This window comes from Carcharhinus amblyrhynchos, chromosome 15 (assembly GCF_965287045.1).
Source record: "Carcharhinus amblyrhynchos chromosome 15, sCarAmb.v2.hapA, whole genome shotgun sequence".
NCBI lineage: Eukaryota > Metazoa > Chordata > Chondrichthyes > Carcharhiniformes > Carcharhinidae > Carcharhinus > Carcharhinus amblyrhynchos.
In genome coordinates, this window is record NC_137338.1 from 12,031,502 (window position 1) to 12,054,099 (window position 22,598).

At 46.7% G+C, this 22,598-nt stretch overlaps 1 protein-coding gene across 1 annotated transcript in view; it reads left to right on the forward strand.

The window, feature by feature from the left end:
• The first annotated feature begins 385 nt into the window (after positions 1-385).
• Positions 386-22,598, forward strand: part of LOC145353511 (transmembrane protease serine 2-like) — a 45,574-nt gene continuing 23,361 nt past the window's right edge. The window contains exons 1-6 of the mRNA XM_080204320.1: positions 386-530; positions 3,272-3,358; positions 6,222-6,329; positions 10,049-10,175; positions 20,508-20,621; positions 21,194-21,237. Of these exons, the coding sequence (XP_080060446.1) occupies positions 386-530; positions 3,272-3,358; positions 6,222-6,329; positions 10,049-10,175; positions 20,508-20,621; positions 21,194-21,237 (625 nt within the window). The remainder of the gene's footprint in view (positions 531-3,271; positions 3,359-6,221; positions 6,330-10,048; positions 10,176-20,507; positions 20,622-21,193; positions 21,238-22,598) is intronic.

Consider the following 22,598-nt stretch of genomic DNA (forward strand, 5'->3'; position numbering starts at 1 on the left):
TTGCCCATCTCTAGTTGCCCTTGAGGGCAGTTGAGTATCAACCACATTGCTATGACTCTGGAGTCACATGTAGGCCAGACCAGGTAAGGACAGCAGATTTCCTTCCCCAAAGGGGATTAGTGAACCAAATGGGACAATGGTTTCATGGTCATCAATAGATTCTTATTTCCGGACATTTTTTGTTGAATTCAATTTCCACCATCTGCCGTGGTGGGTTTTGAAGCCAGGTCCCCAGTACAGGTTGCTTGCCTTCTTTCCACAGAGAACATTCTAACTCCATTATAATTAGAAGTCAGTCAAAATACTGGGGGGGATGTGGGGACAAAATTGACGCTTAAACTGTCTTCACGCGAAGATGTCTCTTTTTCAGGGAAGCAGATCTTTTATGAGTCCGAGATATCCGCAAAGTACAAGTCATTTATTTCAAGATTATACGTCTTCCCTACATCACCAGCCAACATACAATGTCTTTGAGCCTCCAATTTATGGGGGGCCGTCATTCAACCAGAAATCCTTCGTCGCTGTGCCAGGTATACACCTCTTCCCCCTGGATTAAGTAATGTGCCGCCCGGGATTAGAGCTTGTTACACACATTTCTGGTATAAGATAGGTAGGAAACTTTCTCCTTCCTGCCTGCATCGTGAGGCACTTTCACACGCCCAGGCACAGCAGCAACACTAGTTATAGCTTGCAACAGGGTGGCATGGTGGCACCGTGGTTAGCAGTGTTGCCTCACAGCGCCAAGGACTCTGGCTCGATTCTCGGCTTGGGTCACGTCTGTGTGTGGAGTCTGCACGTTCTGCCCACATCTGCGTGGGCTTCCTCTGGGTGCTCCAGTTTCCTCCCACACTCCAAAGATGTGCTGCTTAGGTGCATTGGCCATGCTAAATTCTCCCTCGGTGTACCCAAACAGACGCCAGAGTGTGATGACTAGGGGATCTTCACAGTAACAGTGCTAATGTTAGCCTACTTGTGACTAATAAATTAAACTTTTACACAGATCACTAACTCCAGCTCAGCTGAATTTGCATGTAGTACTGAGGGAATATTGCACCATTCATGACCTCAGGGCATTGGCAAGTTCTCTCCAGCTAATGGAGTATTTAATTTGAGGTGTGGTCACTGTGTGTGACACAGGAAATATGGTAGCCCATTTGCACACAGCACAAATAACAATGTTGGTCACGGGACAGCTATTGACCTGGCGAAGGCCTCTGTTCTTCTTTGAAAGAGTGTTGTGGGAGGATTTACATCCCCTTGTGAAAGCCTACACAGCCCGGGTTCAACACTTACACAGCGATTGATGCAGGACTACCTCAGGACTGCACTGAAACACCAAGTGCAATGACATGGTCCAGCCTCCGGAGCAGGACTTGAACCCTGAACCTTCTGATTGAGGAGGTGGACATGCTGCCACTCAGTCGAGGCTGACACGGTAGTACGTAATAACCATCCACAGAGGGGCAAAAGTCTATCGATGCTTTGTGTTATTAATATCAAAAAGGGCCGCTACCTGTCCTTCCAGTTTGTGAGGTTTCTTACTTACACTAAGTAAGCAACGTTATGAAAACAGGTTAGCAGTAATATCAACCTTTACCCCTAGAATTACGAGTCGTTCATTTTCACGCCATTCCTCCAACTCCTGCCTCGAATCTTCTTTAATCCCCCAGATTCTGATTCAAAGCAGAAGTTGGTGTGCCAACCTGTAACTGTAGAACCATGGAAAATTAAAGCTCAGAAACAGGCCTTTTGGCCCTTCTTGTCTGTGCTGAGCCACTTTTTGCCTAGTCCCACTGATCTACGCTTGGACCATATCCCTCCATACCCCTCTCATCCATGTACCTGTCCAAGTTTTTCTTAAATGTTAAAAGTGACCCCGCATTTACCATTTTATCCGACAGCTCATTCCACACTCCGACCGCTCTCTGCGTGAAGAAGCCCCCCCTAATATTCCCTTTAAACTTTTCTCCTTTCACCCTTAACCCATGCCCTCTGCTTTTTTTGTCCCCTAGCCTCAGTGGAAAAAGCCTGCTTGCATTCACTCTATCTATACCCATCAAAATCTTATACACCTCTATCAAATCTCCTCTCATTCTTCTACGCTCCAGGGAATAAAGTCCTAACCTATTCAATCTCTCCCTGTAACTCAGCTTCTCAAGTCCTGGCAACATCCTTGTGAACTTTCTCTGCACTCTTTCAACCTTATTTACATCCTCCCTGTAACTAGGTGACCAAAACTGTACACAATACTCTCAATTTGGCCTCACCAATGCCTTATATAATCTTACCATAACACTCCAACATAACACCTTTGCATTGCTTACCATTCACCACAAATGGAATCTGCTGCCAACTACAAACCGTCATATTTATCTAAATCTCTGTATTGAATGACAAAAGAGGGGACTTTTGTCGGTGTAAATTTATTGTGCTGTTGTCTGCAGCAGAAGGCGGCACGGCGGCACAGTGGCTAGCACTGCTGTCTCACAGTGCCAGCGACCCATGTTTGATTCCCAGCTTTGGGTCACTGTCTGTGTGGAGTTTCCACATTGCACTATTATTTGATGTACACTCAGTAAATCATTGTGTGATTTCAAGGCGAAATTACATATAGCTCTTGGGGCTAAAGGAACTCCAGGTATTATGGGGGGGGGGAGTACGGGGAAGGCAGGATCAGGATATTGTATTTTATGATCGGCCATGATCAAAATGAATGGTGGAGTAGGCTCGAAGAGCTGAATGGTCTCCTCCTGCTTCTGGTGGCACTGCTGCCTCGTAGCACCAGGAACCCAGGTTCGACTCCCAGCTTGGGTCACTGTCTGTGTGGGGTTTGCACATTCTCCCCGTTTCTGCATGGGTTTCCTCCGGGTGCTCCGGTTTCCCTGCCGGTTAGGTGCACTGGCCACGCTGAATTCTCCATCAGTGTACTCGAACAGGCGCCGGAGTGTGGTGACTAGGGGATTTTCACAGTAACTACATTGCAGTGTTAATGTAAGCCTACTTGTGACACTAAGTAAATAACCTATAAAACTTTAATGGGGGAGCTGGCTATATTCCTAAGGGAGAAACTAATAGAAGGTTATGTGGATGGGTTTGGATGGTGAAGGGTCAGAGGAGGCTGGTGTAGAGCATAAATACCAGCACATATGTCTTTGCTGCATCGTCCATCCTGTGCTGGGTAATTCTATTTAAAATGGGTGTGCTGCCTATCGGATGGGTAACTACCTCAATGTGACATATTTGTTCCTCTAATACGCTTTTGTCGTTACAGCCAAAAGGAAAAACTTACTGATTGGTTTGATTGCCGGGGGTTTGCTGTTTTCCTTGGGAGTTATCTCGGCCATCGTCTGGTATTTTAGTGAGTATTCTAGAGAACGGGGCCAATTTTTTCACTGCTGTATTACGCATGTGAAGTTTTGGATTTAAAAAAAAATTGTCCATTACCTCTGGGCTGTGTAGCTGGGTCGGGGGGCAGGGGGTGGGGGGGTGGGGGGAGTCTCAAAGTTGCACTCGGAACCCCTCCGACCTCCCCCATCCCACCCCTCCCCCCGGCCCCACCCCATCCCCATCTCCAGCACCTCAAGTTATGTATGTCTGGGAAATTCAAACTTCACTCGGGCAATTGCCCTGTATAGGGAACCATTTGAAAATGCAATTTAAATCACAAACTTTGGACTGTTTCCACGGCACGGTTGGTGGCACAGTGGATAGCACTGCTGCCTCATGGCGCCAGGGACCTGGGTTCAATTTCTGCCTTTGTTTGCACATTCTCCCCATGCCTGAGTGGGTTTCCTCCAGGTCCTCCGATATCCTCCCACAGTCCAAAGGTATGCAGGGTAGGTGGATTGGCCATGATAAATTGCCCCATAGTGTCAGAGGGGACTAGCTAGGGTAAATGAATGGGGTCATGGGGATACGGTCTGGATGGCATTGTGGTCAGTGCAGACTCGGTGGGTGAGTGGCTTCCTTCAACACTGTAGGGATTCTATCATTCTATCTTACTGGTTCCTCAGGAAAGGTCAGAAGAACCATCACGAGCTTCTGAGTAAATGTTATACTGACCCACCCCAACCTTTCCCTTGGGACCTCTGACCGCTCAGAGGACTACCCACCACTCCTGACCTCCCATGGGTCTCCCCCTCCACCCTCCCAACCCAACTGGATCCGGGTCCCAGCAGGACTCCCTCCCACCTGTACTACTAACTACCCACCTAACCTTAATGGGATACCTGCACCACCCACCCCGCCTTCCCTGCCACCACACCCTACCACTCCCCTAATCACCTTCTGTCTGCCTGACCTTGCCCCATCTGGCCTGACCCAAGAATACCAACCCGATCTCCACCAGCTGGCCCATCCAGACGTGAACTTCTCTCCCCTCCGTCCCCTCCCCCCACCCACAGGTCTGACTTGACTGCACACTCCTCAACCACTTCCTGGCCTCAGCCCCTTCCTCCCACACCCCCACCCACTCAACTCTCCATCTTCCTCAACCACCGCCAGGACCAACCTGACCCAACCCTAACCCACTCTCCTCTTCAAAACCCACCCCTTCTCTCCCACAGCCTGATCTGGCATGACTGCCCACCCCTGGTGATGAGGCCCTCCCTCACCAGGCCCAATCCGAACCGATAAACCTTGCCAACCCCCACTGCCTCTGGCCTGACCTGACCCTCACCCCAGGCAATAGAGGCTTAACCTGAATCAAACCTGTGCCCCCAAACCTTGCCCACTTATCTTCTTCTTGACTTGTCAATTTGGCTGGACCTTTAAACTTACCTGATCTATGGTGAGTGGTAGGCTGCGGGAATCCATTACTTGGGAGGAATCTCACCCACCCTGGATCGAGCGAGATAGGAGTGGTTTCATTTTGAGGCGATAAGCTGGAAGCAAAGTGGCAGTCGGCTCCATTACCATTCCACAGGAATCTCGCCAATGTTTTGGTGGGAAAACCAATGGAGGTGAGGTCTCCCACTGTCAGTAAACCCCTTTCTGGAAGGGATAGCTGGAGGTTTACCAAGATTTAGATTAATGCCAAAATTAGGCAGACAAATGGGAAATGACATTTAACGTGGAAATCTTGGTCGAGGCGTGAAAAAGAAAATTGGGCATCATGGCTGGAATTTTACCACCCAGCCCACCACGGGAGTGGGAGTGGATGAGCCGGTGGACCATGGAATGGTCTGTTGACCTCAGGCAGGACAAAGAGCAAAGAACAACACAGCATAGAAAACAGGCCCCTGGGCCCTACAAGCCCACGCCGCCCATTTTAACACTCAGTGAGTGTCTCGTTTCAATCCTTCCTCTACCTACGACTTTTGTCTACGTCTCTTGGACTCCACAGTTAAGGTGTGCAATTAGAGAATTATACGTGCGCCAGATTAAGGGAGGTCTAACTTAGGGACAATTTGTTAACACCAATCAGCCTAAAAACACGTTTTTGGGGTGCGGGAGGAAACCGGAGCACCCGGAGAAAACCCACGCAAGCACGGGGAGAATGTGCAAACTCCCACAGACACCGACCCAAGTCGGAGATCCGACCCAGGTCCATGTATCTGCACAGCAAACAGTGATAGTCTTTACGGTTTTGGGAAGAGTGAGGCCATAAAATCTCACTCCATATGTATAGAATGAATGGAATTATATTGGGGCAGTGAGATTTAGAAAGGAAGAACTTGCATTTAGATAGTGCCTTTCATGACCTGAAGAAATCCTGAAGCACTGTATGGCCAATTAATTAATTGTTGAAAGTAGTTACAGTTGTAACGCAGGAAACGTGGCAGCATGGTTCTGCATAGCAAGGTGCCACAAACAGCAATGCAATAATACCGTGTGTTTTAGTGTTGGTTGAGGGATAAACGTTGATCTAAACTTTTTCTCTTGTTTTTAGTGGGCATGAATTGCTCACTCAAGGGGTGTCAATTGGTAGCAGAGTGGGAAGGCCATCCACAAGATTCTCCACCATGGACTAAATCAGGGACAGAGGCATGAGGGGAGCAGAATCCCCAGTCATGGCACCCCCCCCCGCTCCCCGCCCAATCTAATATCCCAGAAGTCTGCCTTGGTGGTGGGTGTGGGGGGTGGGTGAGGTGGGGGGGGGGAGCTTTAAGTGCCGCACATTGTTTTAAAAGATTATCGTGGTTTTATATGTATATGTCAGGTCCCAGGACGAAAGTCTTTGCCCAAAAGGCATTTTTAATCTTTTATATTTCTTGTTTTAGTTTCGACTTCCAACTGTATACCCTGTGGAAAGCATGATGAGTGTGTGAACCCCTCACAGTGGTGTGATGGAATTCCTCAATGCCACAATGGCAAGGATGAAGAATGCTGTAAGAAAGATTTTGCAATGCCGTTGCTTTGTGTCTGTCTTACATTGAAAGTGTTTTCACTATCTTCTTCTTTCCTGCAAATCTAGCTTGCCAACTCTGGTTTGAAGCATCTCTGGAGATTTAATCATGTGACCTTTGCTCACATGACACTTGCCCACATTACTAAGAGTTATAGATCAAAGAAGTTAGGGATACATGTTCATAGCTCCTTGATGGAGTCACAGGTGGACAGAATGGTGAAGAAGACATTTGGCATGCTTGGTTTCATTGGTCAGTACATTGAATACAGGAGTTGGGACGTCTTGTTGAAGTTGTACAAGACATTGGTAAGGCCACACTTGGAATACAGTGTACATTTCTGGTCACTTTATTACAGAAAGGATATTATTAAACTAGAAAGAGAGCAGAAAAGGTTTACTAGGATGCTACCAGGACTTGATTGTTTGAGAAGAGGCTGGATAGACTGAGACATTTTTTTTGGGAACGTAGGTGGCTGAGGGGTGATCTTATAGAGGTCTACAAAATAAGGGGGGGCATAGGTCAGCTAGATGGTCAATGTCTTTTCCCAAAGGTAGGGGAGTCTAAAACTAGAAGGCATAGGTTTAAGGTGAGAGGGGAGAGATACAAAAGTGTCCAGAGGGGCATTTTTTTCACACAGAGGGTGGTGAGTGTCTGGAACGAGCTGCCAGATGTAGTAGTAGAGGCGGGTACAATTTTGTCTTTTGAAAAGTGTTTAGACAGTTATATGGGTAAGATGGGTATAGAGGGAAATGGGCCAAATGTGGGCAATTGGGACTAACTTCATGGCTAAAAAAAGAGGCAGCATGGACAAGTTGGGCTGAAAGGCCCTGTTTCCAAGCCTGTGAACCTCTATGGCTCGACTGTGTTTACTTTAGTTGAATGTTTATATTACCAAGTTCAGAATAAAATATTTGATTTTTTTTAGTGGAATTTAACACTGAAAGAACATGAAAGAATAATTTAAGGAAAGCTAACGATAATGACTACCCTTAAAGTTTATTTGTTTAATTTATTAGTCACAAGTAGGCTTACATTAACACTGTAATGTTACTGTGAAAACCCCTAGTCGCCACACTCCAGCACCTGTTTGGGTACACTGAGGGAGGATTTAGCATGGCCAATGCAGCTAACCAGCACGTCTTTCAGACTATGGGAGGAAACCTGAGCACCTGGAGGAAGCCCACACAGACACGGGGAGAACATGCAAACTTCGCACAGACAGTGCAGATGTTTCTGATGTTTCTATGGTATTGTCCCCAGGAGAACAATCACTTAAAGACCACCATCTCAACAAAAACATAAATGATATAAGTAACTTGGAACTAACTAAAGTTTTCATTCCATTTACTTAATAAGTTATGAAAATAATAAGTAAAACCATAGAATCCCTACAATGCAGAAGAAGGCCATTCCATCCATTGAGTCTACACTGACTTCCCAAAGGAGTATTTTGCTTAGGCCCAAGGCCCTTCCCGCCTGATCCTCATGACCCCGCACATTTACCATGGCGATTGCACCTAACCGACAGGGATTTTCAAAGTAACTTCATTGCAGTGTTCATGTAAGCCTACTTGTGACACCAAAAAATAAAAAAAAATCTTTGGACACTAAGGGGCAATTGAGCATCCAGCTAACCTACACATCTTTGGAGGATGGGAGAAAACGAGAGCACTCAGAGGAGTGTATGGTGTCGAAATTTGCTGATGACACCAAGATTGGTGGAACGGCAAATTGCGCGGAGGGTGTGGAGAGTCTACAGAAGGATCTAGATAGGCTGGGCGAATGGGCCAGGAAATGGCAAATGGAATTTAATGTTGGCAAGTGCGAGGTGGTCCACTTTGGTAGGAAGAATGGTAGGAAGGATTATTACTTAAGGGGTGAAAAACTGCAGCAGGCGACGGTGCAGAGGGACCTCGGGGTCCTTGTGCATGAGTCGCAAAAACCCAGCTTGCAGGTGCAGCAGGTGGTCAGGAAGGCGAATGGGATGCTGGCCTTCATAGCGAGGGGGATTGAATATAAAAGTAGGGAGGTCTTGCTGCGGCTGTATAGGGCATTGGTGAGGTCGCAGCTGGAGTACTGTGTGCAGTTTTGGGCGCCGTACTTATGCAAGGATATTTTGGCCTTGGAGGGAGTGCAGAGGAGGTTTACTAGGCTGATGCCGGAGTTGAGGGGGTTGAGCTATGAGGAGAGGCTGAATAAACTAGGCTTGTACTCGTTAGAGTTTAGAAGAATGAGGGGAGATCTCATTGAGACGTATAAGATGATGAATGGGATGGATAGGATAGAGGTGGAGAGACTCTTCCCACTCAGAAAGGATAGTAGGACTAGGGGGCACAGCCTCAAGATAAAGGGGGGGCGGTTTAGAATGGAGTTGAGGAAGAACTTCTTCACTCAAAGGGTGGTGAATCTCTGGAATTCTCTGCCCGTTGAAGTGGTGGAGGCTACCTTGCTAAATATTTTTAAGACGCGGGTTGATGGGTTTTTGATAAGAGAGGGGATTAAGGGTTATGGGGAGAGGGCGGGAATGTGGAACTGAGCCAGACAGATCAGCCATGATCTTATTGAATGGCGGGGCAGGCTCGAAGGGCTAGATGGCCTACTCCTGCTCCTATTTCTTATGTTCTTATATTCTTATGAAACCCATACAGGCACAGGGAGAACATGCAAATTCCACACGGCAGTGACCCAAGGCTGGGAATCAAACCCAGGTCCCTGACATTGTGAGCCAGCAGTGCTAAGCATTGTGCCACCATGCAACATGTGGTCACTGGAAGTTGATTTACTCTTTAATACTGATAGCCTGATTGTTATCTTTTCTGAAACGTCACAGATGTTTCCAGAAAGAGTCTGAGAGAATTATAGCACAAGGTAGTTGGTATTATTTGATATCCCTTATTGTATCCCTGTGAGTATATGGCTGTCTTTGAATTAGTGTGTCTGTTAGCTTGCAGCTTTAGTGGATTAAATATCACAAAACCCCTTTATTTAAAACCCAGAATGAGATCATTAATGTGGAGGTGTGGAGGATTCTTCAAGGGAACAGTGCAAGAGTATGAAAGTGTCAACAGATATTGAGAGTTATTACCAAATATTGAAAGGTCATAAAGCCCTCTGATGATGCCACTGAGATCATAGCATCCCTACTGTGCAGAAGGAGTCCATTCAGCCCATCGACTGACCCTCTGAAAGTATATCTTACCCAGGCCTTTTCACCCACTCTATCCCTGAAACCACACATATTTACCCTGGCCAATGCATCTAACCTACACCTCCTGGGACATTAAGGGGCAACTTTTTTTAAGCACGGCCAATCCTCCTACCCACACATCTTTGTACTGTGGGAGGAAACTGGAGCACCCAGGCACAGGGAGAACGTGCAGACTCCGCACAGTCACCCAAGGCTAGAATTGAACCTGGGTCCCTGGTGCTGTAAGGCAGCAGTGCTAACCACTGTGCCACCATGAAGTCACTGAATCCTAGACCTGCAAAAACCCTTTCGTATTGCTTACTAATCAATGGGAAATTAAATAAATACCCTCGGCCACATTGTAATCACAGTTACTTATTAGAATGCAACTCGCTGGCTTCTCATGAACTGAAGTTTTTGTACCATTTTATGATGATTTACCCAGGTGAAGGAATTTTATGAGATAGACAAGAAGGTTTGTTACAACCTTGTGTTTCCTTTCAAATTACAGTCCGGTTGGCAAACTCAAGTTTTGTGCTTTATGCCAAGACTAAGATATATGGCTGGAGGCCCGTGTGCTATGACAACTGGAACTTGGATCATGGGAAACAAGTCTGCAGCAAGATAGGATACACCAGGTATCGGATACAAATTTAGTCGCACATGCCTGTTCACTTGATCTTATCCCAATAACGGCTCAAAACGAAATGGGTTTATTGGGATTCCCTTTGTGATGGCTAGCCTCTAATCTTTAAGACAATAGTAAGGAGGACAGTGGCTCTGATGATATGAAATCTGTGTGGGCGGAGCTGAGAAACACCAAGGGGCAATAAAAATTAGTGGGGGATGATATATAGAACTCACCCCAACAAACTGTAGTGTTGATATTGGGGGTGGCATCAAATAGGAAATTAGAGATGCATGTGATAAAGATATATTGGCAATTATGAGTGACTTTAATCAGTATATAGTTTGGGTAAATCAAATTGGTAGCAATACAGCAGAGGAGAAATCCCTAGAGTATGTACAGAATGGTTTCCTGGACCAATATATTGAGGAACCAACTAGACAATAGGCCAACCGAGACTGGGATATTTTGTAATGAGAAAGGAATAATTGGCAATCTTGTTACATGAGACCCCTTGGGGATGAGTGACCATAACGTGATAAAATTCTTCATCAAGGGGGAGAGTGACGTAGTTGATTCTGAGACTAGGGTGTAAATCTCAATAAAAGAAACCATGATTATATGAGGTGCAAGTTGTCTACGATAGATTGGGGAACATTACTTAAAGGGATAACAGAAGCGAGCGCACGGGTGAACTGCAACAAATGTTCATTCCTATCCGATGCAAAATTAAAACAGGAAAGGTGGCCAAACCATGGCTTACTCGGGAAATTAGAGATAATATTAGGTTCAAGGAAGAGGCAGACAAATTGATCAGAACAATAACAGACCTGAGGATTGAGACCAGTTCAGAATTCAGCAAAGGAGGACAAAAGGGCAGATTAAGAAGGAGGAAATAGAATATGAGAGTAAGCTCCAGGAGAACATAAAAACTGATTGTAAAGGTTTCTATAGGTATGTGAAGAAAAAAAACATCAGTGAAGACAAATGTAGGTCCCTTACAAATTGAAACGGAAATTTATAATAGGGAACAAGGAAATGGCTAACCAACTAAATACATATTTTGGTGCTGTCTTCACAAAGGAAGACATGAATAATATATCAGAAATGTTGGGGAACACAGTGTTTAGTGAGAGGGAGGAACTGAAGGAAATCAGTATTAGTAGGGAAATGGTGTGGGAAAATTGATGGGATCAAAGGCCGATTAATCCTGATATGTTGATCTGCATTCCAGAGTAGTAAGGAAGTGACCCTAGAAATAAAGAACAAAGAACAATACAGCACAGGAACAGGCCCTTCGCCCCCCCGTCCCAAGCCTGCACCACTCATGCGCCCAATTAGATCATTCGTTTGTATCCCTCTATTCATGTGGCTATCTAGATAAGTGTTAAACGATCCCAGCGTGTCCGCCTCAACCACCTTGCTTGGCAGTGCATTCCAGGCCCCCACCACCCTCTGTGTAAAATACATCCCACTGACATCTGTGTTGAGCCTTGCCCCCCTCACCTTGAACTTGTGACCCCTTATGTTCGTCACCTCCGACCTGGTAAAAAGCTTCCCACTGTTCACTCTATCTCTGCCCTTCATAATTTTATACACCTCTGTTAGGTTGCCCCTCATCCTCCATCTTTCCAGGGAGAACAACCCCAGTTTACCCAATCTCTCCTCATAGCTAAGACCCTCCATACCAGGCAACATCCCGGTAAACCTTTCCTGTACTCTCTCCAAAGCCTCCATGTCCTTCTGGTAGTGTGGCGACCAGAACTGGATGCAGTATTCCAAATGTGGCCTAACCAACGTTCTACATAGCTGCAACATCACATGCCAACTTTTATACCCTATGCCCTGGCCAATGAAGGCAAGCAAGTCATATGCCTTCTTCACCACTCTGTCCCACTGCTGCCACCTTTAAGGATCTGTGGACTTGTACACCCAGGTCCCTCTGTGTGTCTATACTCCTGACAGTTCTGCCATTTATTGTATAGCTCCCCCCTACATTAGATCTACCGAAATGCATCACTTCACATTTATCTGGATTAAATTCCATCTCCACCCAATTTTCCAGCATATCTATATCCTGCTGTATTCTCTGACAATGTTCATCACTATCCGCAACTCCAGCAATCTTTGTGTTTTCCGCAAACTTACTGATCACACCAGCTGCATCTTCTTTCAAATCATTTATACATATCACAAACAGCCCAGTATAGAGCCCTACGGAACACCACTAGTCACAGATCTCCAAACGGAAAAAAGACCCCTCCACTGCCACCCTCTGTCTTCTATGGCCAAGCCAGTTCTCCACCCATCTAGCTAGCTCACCTTTTATCCCGTGAGATTTAACCTTTTGCACCAGCCTGCCATGAGGGACTTTGTCAAACGCTTTACTAAAATCCATATAGACTACATGCGTGCCCTTCGCTCGTCAAATTATTTTTGTCACCTCCTCAAAAAACTCAACCAAATTTGTGAGGCACGGCGTCTCAAATAGTGGATGCGTTGGTGGTCATCTTCCAAGATTCTTTGACTCTGGACTAGTTCCGACAGACTGGAGGGCAACTAACATAACCCCAATATTTTAAAAGGGAGGTGGGGAGAAAACAAGGAATTATAGACCTGTCATCAGTAGTGGGGGTTGTACTAGAGTCCATTATAAAAGATTTTATTGTAGATCACTTGGAAAATACTGGCAGGATTGGACAGAGTCAGTACAGATTTATGAAAGGGAAATCATGCTTGACAAATCTTCTGGAATTCGTCGAGGATATAATGAGTAGACTAATGAGGAGGAGTCAGTGGATGTGGTTTATTTTGACTTTCAGAAGGCAATGTCACACATAAGAGATTAACATGTAAAGTTAAAGTGCATGAGACTGGGGGGTAGTGTATTGAGATGGATAGAAAACTGGTTGGCAGACAGGAAATGAAGAGTAGGAATAAATAGGTCTTTTTCCAATCGGCAGGCAGTAGCTAGTGGGGTGCCATAGAGGTCAGTGCTGGAGCCTCAACTATTCACAATATATTTATTAATGATTTAGCTGATGGAACTAAATTCACTAGCTCCAAGTCAGCAGATGATACAAAGCTGGGTGGGAGGGTGAGCTGTGAGGAGGATGCAGAGATGCTTCAGTGTGATTTGGACAAGTTCAGTGAGTGGGCAAATGATTGACAGATGCAGCACAACATGGATAAATGTGAGTTTATCCATTTTGGTAGCAAAAACAGGAAGGTAGATTATTATCTGAATGGCGATATAGTGAGAGAAGGGAATGTGCAGTGAGGCCTGGGTATCCACGTACGCTAGTCGCTGAAAGAAAGCGTGCAGGTGCAGCAGGTGGTGAAGAAGGCAAATGGCGTGTTGACTTTCTTTGTGAGAGGATTCGAGTACAAGAGCAGGGATGTCTTGATGCAATTATACATGGCCTTGGTGAGACCACACCTGGAATATTGTGTGCAGTTTTGATCTCCTTACCTGAGGAAGGATGTTCTTGCTATGGAGAAAATACAACGAAGATTTACCAGACTGATTCTGGGCTGGCTGGACTGATGTTTGAGGACAGATTGAGTTGGTTAGGATTATATTCATTGGAATTTAGAAGAATGTGGGGGGATTGTTCGAGATTGGCCTAGTGCTTCATGTCGTTAGTGTGTGCTTAAACTGGACCAGATGCTGGGCAAGACGACAGCTCACTGACTATCACTGTTTGCTGTGCAGACACATGGATTTGGGCCGGTGTCTGTGGGAGTTTGCGCATTCTCCCCGTGCTTGCGTGGGTTTTCTCCGGGTGCTCTGGTTTCCTCCCACACCCCAAAGATGTCCTATTAGGCTGATTGGCAGTAATAAACTGTCCCCAAATTAGTTTCCCTCAATGTGGATGGCCATAAAACAATAGATAAGGGTCATGGATGGAGGGGGGGACTGGTAGTGTCAAGATGGCGGCGCGGGCTTGTTGGGCCAAAGGGCCTGTTTCGCGGGCTGTTTTTGTTCTTTGTTCTTTGACCTCATGGAAACCTATAAAGTTGTAGAACAGGGTAGATGCAGGAAGGATATTCCCGATTTGGGGGCGGGATGGTGGTGGTGGGGGGAGAGGGGTTTGTTTTGATAAAAGCATCCTAGGCCAGATTTTCCAGACGCGGGAGGTTAACCGACATTTGCATGATCTATCTCCCCCCCTACTAAGAATCCTGTCATGGGCAGGATGAGAACATTCCCCTCCCCCCCCCGATAGAACATAGAACGCTACAGCACAAACAGGCCCTTCGGCCCACAAGTTGCGCCGATCATATCCATACCTACCAAGCCATAGAACTATCTGTAACTCCAAATCCCATTAAATCCCATATACTCAGCCAGAAGTCTTTTAAAAGACCCCAGCGAGTTCGCCTCCACCACCACCGACGGCAGCCGATTCCATTCACTCACCACCCTCTGAGTGAAAAACTTACCCCCGACATCTCCTATGTACCTAATCCCCAGCACCCTAAACCTGGTGTGTCAATAGAATTGCACCTGCAGTGAAAACTCTTATCCTCACACTAATGTGGCACGGTGGCATAGTGGGTTAGCACAGCTGCCTCACAACGCCAGAGACCCAGGTTCAATTCCGGCATCAGGTCACTACAGAATTTGCACTTTCTCCCCGTGTCTGTGTGGGTTTCCTCCGGCTGCTCCGGTTTCCTCCCGCAGTCCAAAGATGTGCGGGTTAGGTGGATTGGCCATGCTAAATTGACCCTTAGTGTCAGGGGGATCAGCAGGGTACATGTGGGGGGTTACCGGGATAGGGCCTGGGTGGGACTGTGGTCGGTACAGACTCAGTGGGCCATATGGCCTCCTTCTGTACTGTAGGGATTCTATGCCAAAGTATATCAAAAATAACTCGGCAGGGGGGGGTGTCTAGTCTAACTTCACAAGATACCTTGGTGCTTCTGACCTGGTCCTTAACAGCACTACTTGGTCACCTCTGTTACTGAGCACTGTTCATTAATTCATCAGCTCCCAGCTCTGCAGAATAACTCATTGAGACAAGAGGCCTGTCTGCCACAAGCTTTCTTCCTTCTGCGCTGGCCTTGCAATCTGTCCCACTTCCTGCTATGGACCTACCACCCAGGGTGAGCTCTCCTGGCTCACCCAACCTGTTCCTGAAAACCCTGACGTATCGGCTGAGCTTACCTACACCGTCCACAGCCTCCGAGGTGTCAGAAGCATCAACCGTTCAAACTCCAAGGTCCTGTCTCAATCACTGTGTTTGGGACGAATCCCTGAGCTCACCACTCCCCTTCCCCCCTCGATGCAGAGACACTGATACCACAACCGCAGCCTTTATCCCCTGCTCAAACCTCGCAGCTCCCAGCTCAGGATCCTAATCCTGCAGCGTAGTGAAATGGGGTATGTTACACTGAGTTGCACGCAGGATTAACTGTAATAGGCTGTGATGTCAGAGAAGGAAGTGACATACTTGCGTGATGTAAGCCTCTGGGAAGACAGAAGTAGTAAGAAGTCTCATAACACCAGGTAACAGTCCAATAAGTTTATTTGATAGTAAACCCAAAGCTTTCGGGGCTTGCCCCTTTGTCAGGTGAATGGAGAGTTCAGGGGTTTGCCCCTTCATCAGGTGAGTGAAGAATTCAGAGCAAAGCTTGTGTGTTTACAATCAAATAAACTTGTTGGACTTCAACCTGGTGTTGTGAGACTTCTTACTGTGTTTACCCCAGTCCAACGCCGGCATGTCCACATCACAAACTAAAGTGACAGGAAAGCAAGCATGGTCAGAAATGTGTTCTCCATATCTGTAAATACGCTAAGTGTGAATGTATTTAAAGCTAGCAGTCTTCAGAAATCATTGAAACGATTCCAAACTAGCAACTCAGTAATATATACAACACCGTCTCATAGCACATTGAGGTAACTGTCCACATAAAACCACTCTGTTCATTTGATGCTTGTGTTGAGATGATCCACACATCAGAGGCTCCACCCCAGCCAACCTAGCAGGACGCTTACCTCTGGACTGATGCCAGTATTCGGGTGCTGAATGACTACAGTGCTACCCCTGTGAAATATACCTGTGTGCAAGGTGTACACACTGTTGTGATTCCTATGCATGTGGGCTTTTCGCAAAGAGATTTGTTTCTTATGCTTATGATGTTGTGTTCTTTGGCCACATATGTTTGCCCATGATTGCATTGTGAATGCATGGGGTGGCATGGTGCCACGGTGGTTGACACTGCTGCCTCTCAACGTCAGGGATCTGGGTTCAATCCAGCCTTGGGTGACTGTGCGGAGTTTACACGTTCTCTCTGTGTCTGTGTGGGTTTCAACCGGGTGCTTGGTTTCCTCCTATCAAGATCCAAAGATGTGCAGGTTAGATTGATTGGCCATGGTAAATTGCCCTTTAGTGTCAGGGGGATTGACACGGTGTATACATGAGGCCACAGGGATAGGACCTGGGTGGAAATTGTCGTTTGTGCAGGCTCAATGGATCAAATGGCCTCTTTCTGCACTGTAGGGATTCTATGGCTCTATGATCCATTTCGATTTGAGGTAATGGTTGTTTTAAAGTTTATTTATTAGTCACAAGTAAGGCTTAGTGCAACAAAGTTACTGTGAAATTCCCCTAGTCACCATAGCCTAGCTCCTGTTCAGGTCAATGCATCTAACCAGCACGCCTTTCAGAATGTGGGAGAAAACCGGGACACTCAGATGAAACCCACGCAGGCATGGGGAGAACGTGCAAACTCCACATGGACGGTGACCCAAGTGGGCAGTGAACTCGCGTCCTTGGTGCTGTGAAGCAACAGTGCGAACCACTTGTGCTATGGTGCCGTCCCATTTACAGTTACGTTCAAGCATTATACCATGCATAATTCAAAGCCTTTGTCTCCACTTAGGTTGTGAGATTTAATTTCATTTCTCCAGCTGGACGGAGCCAGTAAGCTTGAAAAGGCATCCCTGTTTGCGTTTTAGATTGTTTTGTGGCTGCCTCCACAGCACCTTCACTCCTTATTCATTCATGGGACATAAGAACATAAGAAATAGGAGCAGGAGTAGGCCATCTAGCCCTTCGAGCCTGCCCCGCCATTCAATAAGATCATGGCTGATCTGTCATGGCTCAGTTCCACTTTCCCGCCCTCTCCCCATAACCCTTAATCCCCTCTCTTATTAAAAACCCATCAACCCGCGTCTTAAAAATATTTAGCGAGGCAGCCTCCACCACTTCAACGGGCAGAGAATTCCAGAGATTCACCACCCTTTGAGTGAAGAAGTTCCTCCTCAACTCCGTTCTAAACTGCCCCCCCTTTATCTTGAGGCTGTGCCCCCTAGTCCTACTATCCTTTCTGAGCGGGAAGAGTCTCTCCACCTCTATCCTATCCATCCCAGTCATCATCTTATACGTCTCAATGAGATCTCCCCTCATTCTTCTAAACTCTAACGAGTACAAGCCTAATTTATTCAGCCTCTCCTCATAGCTCAACCCCCTCAACTCCGGCATCAGCCTAGTAAACCTCCTCTGCACTCCCTCCAAGGCCAAAATATCCTTGCGTAAGTACGGCGCCCAAAACTGCACACAGTACTCCAGCTGTGGCCTCACCAATGCCCTATACAGCCGCAGCAAGACTTCCCTACTTTTATATTCAATCCCCCTCGCTATGAAGGCCAGCATCCCATTAGCCTTCCTGACCACATGCTGCACCTGCAAGCTGGGTTTTTGCGACTCATGCACAAGGACCCCGAGGCCCCTCTGCACCGTCGCCTGCTGCAGTTTTTCGCCCCTTAAGTAATAATCCTTCCTACCATTATTCCTACCAAAGTGGACCACCTTGCACTTGCCAACATTAAATTCCATTTGCCATTTCCTGGCCCATTCGCCCAGCCTATCTAGATCCTTCTGTAGACTCTCCCCACCCTCCGCACAATTTGCCTTTCCACCAATTTTGGTGTCATCAGCAAATTTTGACACCCTACACTCGGTTCCCTCCTCCAGATCATCTATATAAATGGTAAATAGCTGAGGCCCCAGCACCGACCCCTGGGGCACTCCACTAGTCACCATCCGCCAATCCGAATAGCACCCATTGACCCCCACTCTCTGCCTCTTATTTGACAACCAGTCCTCTATCCACGCTAACACCCTACCCCCAACTCCATGCCCCCTGACCTTCTGCAATAACCTCTTGTGAGGTACCTTGTCAAACGCCTTCTGAAAATCAAGAAAGACCACATCCACCGGCTCTCCTCTATCCACCGCCCTAGACACATCCTCATAGAACTCCAGTAAATTTGTCAGACACGACTTCCCTTTAACGAAACCGTGCTGCGTCTGCTCTATCAAGCAGTTCCCCTCAAGATGCCTCGCTATTTCCTCCTTGATGACGGATTTTAACATTTTACCTACAACAGACGTTAAACTAACAGGCCTATAATTCCCCGCCTTTTGCCTGGCACCCTTCTTAAACAACGGCGTAACATTAGCCGTTTTCCAATCTTCCGGCACTTCCCCGGAATCCAGCGACGTCTGGAAAATAACCACCAAGGCATCCACTATCACCTCCGCCATTTCTTTCAGGACCCTCGGATGCATTCCATCCGGTCCTGGGGACTTGTCCACAATCAGCCCCTCCAGTCTGTCGAGCACCACCTCTCTAGTAACAGTAATGTCATCGAAACCCTCCAGTCCTACCACCTTTCCATCTCTAACATCCGGCAAATTATTCACGTCCTCCTCCGTGAAGACTGAAACAAAAAAGTTATTCAAGACCTCAGCCATTTCCCCATCCCCTACCACTAAGTCCCCCTTCTCATCCTCTAAAGGACCAACGTTCACCCTAGCCAGCCTCTTCCTTTTTATATATTTATAAAAACTCTTGCTATCCTTTTTTATATTAAGCGCTAGCCCAGCTTCATAGTTTCTCCTACTCTTCTTTATCAACTTCTTTGTCAATCTTTGTTGACATTTAAACCTCTCCCAATCCTCTTCTCGCCCACTACTCTTAGCTACTCTAAACGCCTCCGCTTTTAATTTAACATTTTCCTTCACCTCCTTCGTTATCCACGGCTTATTACCTCTCCTCCTACGGTCCTTTTTGACCATCGGAATACATTTCTGCTGAGCACCAAGAAAGATCTCCTTAAAGATCCTCCACTGCTCCTCAGCAGACCCTCCCTCCAACGCGCTCCCCCAGTCCACATTCGCCAATTGCTCTCTCATCCTACCGTACTCCCCTCTGTTCAAACAAAGGACGCGTGTCCGGGAACCCACTTTCTCCTCCTCCATCTGCACCAGAAACTCCACCATACAATGATCACTCTCCCCAAGAGGATCCTTCACCGCAAGGTCCCTGATTCTACCCGCCTCATTACATAGCACCAGATCCAAGACAGCTCGCTCCCTCGTTGGCTCCAACACACACTGTTCAAGGAAACTATCCCAGCAGCATTCCAAGAACTCCTCCTCGAGCCCACCGCGTCCAACATGGGTCGACCAATCAATATGCAGATTGAAATCCCCCATAACTACGGCCGTCCCATTCCTGCACGCCGCACTTATTTGCGCGTTAACAGCCCGCCCCACCTCCAGATCATTATTCGGGGGCCTATAGACGACACCCACCAGCGTCTTCCTCCCTTTGCTGTTCCTAATCTCTACCCACAACGATTCCACGTTCTGCTCCTTGGCTCCAATATCATCCCTTGCTACCACCCTGATGCTATCCTTAATCAGCAGAGCTACGCCCCCCCCTTTTCCCTTCCGCCTATCCTTCCTAAACACTTGATACCCCTGAACATTCAGCTCCCAGTACCTGTCACCTTGCAGCCACGTCTCTGTAATCGCCACCAGATCATATCCATTTGTGTCGATCTGCGCCACCAACTCATCCACTTTATTCCTAATGCTTCGCGCATTCAGATAAAGCGCCTTCATCCCTGGGGTCCACCAGTTCCCACATCATACAGAAACCACACATGGGACATCGCTGGCTGGCCAGCATTTATTGCCCATCCCTAGCAGCCCGAGACAACCACATTGCTGTAGCTCTGGAGTCACATGTAGGCCCGAGCAGCTAAGAACAGCAGATTTCCTTCCCTAAAGGGACATTTGTGAACCGAATGGATTCTCCCAACAATCGGAAATGCTTTCATGGTCATCAGTAGAGTTTTAATTCCAGAGATTTTTTTATTGAATTCAAATTCCACCATCTGCTGTGGTGGGATTCGAACCCAGGTCCCCAGAGCGTTAGCTGAGTTTCTGGTTTAATAGTCTAGCAATCATATTATTAGGCCATCACCTCCCAGGACAATCCTCCATAATAATTTGTTTCTTTTGTCCATAAATCTATTTCACAGGAACATCTATTTTGACTACGGATCAATCTTGGCAAGTAGTATTGAATCCTCAGTGTTCCTGGTTCTGAATGAGAGCGTAAAAAGTCAGAACATGTACCAAAAACTAAGCCTCAGGTCAGACATCACCTAATACAACAGCTTGCATTTCAACTACCTGCTATTATTTGATGTGCACTCAATAAATCATTGTGTGATTTTAAGGAGAAATTAGATATAGCTCTTGGGGCTAAAGGGATCAAGGGGCATGGAGGGGAAAAGCAGGATCGGGATATTGAATTTGATGATCAGCCATGATCAAAATGAATGGCGGAGCAGGCTCGAAGGGCAGAATGGCCTCCTCCTGCTTCTGGTGGCACAGTGGTTAGCACTGCTGCTTCACGGCACCAGGGGCCCGGGTTTGAATCCTGGCTTGGGTCACTGCCTGTGTGGAGTTTCTCCCCGTGTCTGCGTGGGTTTCCTCCGGGTGCTCTGGTTTCCTCCCACAGTCTGAAAGACGTGCGGGTTAGGTGCATTGACTGTGTTAAATTCTCCCTCAGTGTACCTCAACAGGCACCAGAGTGTGGCGACTAGGAGATTTTCACAGTAACTTCATTGCAGTGTTAATATAAACCTACTTGTGACACTAATAAATAAACTTAAGCCAACCTTTTGAACACCTTGCTCAGAAATATGCTTTTCATTTCCAGCATAAACTGCTCCTCTGGATTGCTGGTTACATTACGCTGTGTAGGTAGGTATGGCTTTGTTACTACGAGCTTCACCTTATAAGTTGTCAGCTTCTTTAACTTTGCTATCTCAATCTACCAATGTGTCTTTCTCTCCCCACCCCACCCCTTTCTCTTCCCACACAATCCCAAGCAAACAGGTATGTTGGTTTTGAAAGGGTTAACTGACTTCCCTTTAACTTGCTTCCAGTCGCCCGGAACCCACAATCCTCAGTGTTCTTGCACTGAGCATGCAACAATATCTTGATTTGATGCAAGTGTCTTTAATGTACCAAAACTTCCAAGGACATTTGACAAGCGGAAACCAAGGAACCAGTGATCAAGAAGGCCAATGGAATGTTGGTCTTTATAGCGAGGGGGATAGAATATAAAAGCAGGGAGGTCTTGCTGCAATTGTGCAGGGCATTGGTGAGGCCGCAGCTGGAGTACTGTGTGCAGTTTTGGTCGCCGCATTTGCGCAAGGATATATTGGCCTTGGAGGGAATACAGAGAAGGTTCACTGGGCTGATACCGGAGATGAGGGCTTTAGCTTATGAAGAGAGATTGAATAGACTGGGTCTGTACTCGTTAGAGTTTAGAAGGCTGAGGGGGGATCTTATAGAGACGTATAAGATGATGAAAGGGATGGATAGGGTAGAGACAGAGAGATTCTTTCCGCTTAGAAAGGAAAACAGAACTAGAGGGCACAGCCTCAAACTAAGGGAAGGGCAGTTTAGAACGGAGTTGAGGAGGAACTTCTTCACTCAAAGGGTAGTGAATCTCTGGAATTCTCTGCCCATTGAAGTGGTGGAGGCTACCTCGCTGAATATATTTAAGTCACGGGTAGATAGATTTCTGACAGACAAGGGAATTAAGGGTTATGGGGAGAAAGCGGGAAAGTGGAACTGATCCACTTCAGATCAGCCATGATCTTATTGAATGGCGGGGCAGGCTCAAGGGGCTAGATGGCCAACTCCTGCTCCTACTTCTTATGTTCTTATTCGCACCAAATGGTACATTATGACCTTTCGGTGGTGGCTAAGCTTTTGCGTTGTTCACAACCTAACACAAATAAACAAAAACCATAGCATAATTAAGCAAACAATGTCTGAACGGAAACCTCCATTGCCCAGAGGCGCAATTTTTTCACACAGAGGGTGGTGAGTGTCTGGAACAAGCTGCCAGAGGTAGTAGTAGAGGCGGGTATAATTTTACCTTTTAAAAAGCAATTAGATAGTTACATAAGTATGATGGATATAGAGGGATACGGACCAAATGCGAGCAATTGGGATTAGTTTAGGGGTTTAAAATAAAAGGGTGGCATGGACAAGTTGGGCCAAAGGGCCTCTTTCCATGCTGTAAACCTTTATGACTCTATGACTCAATG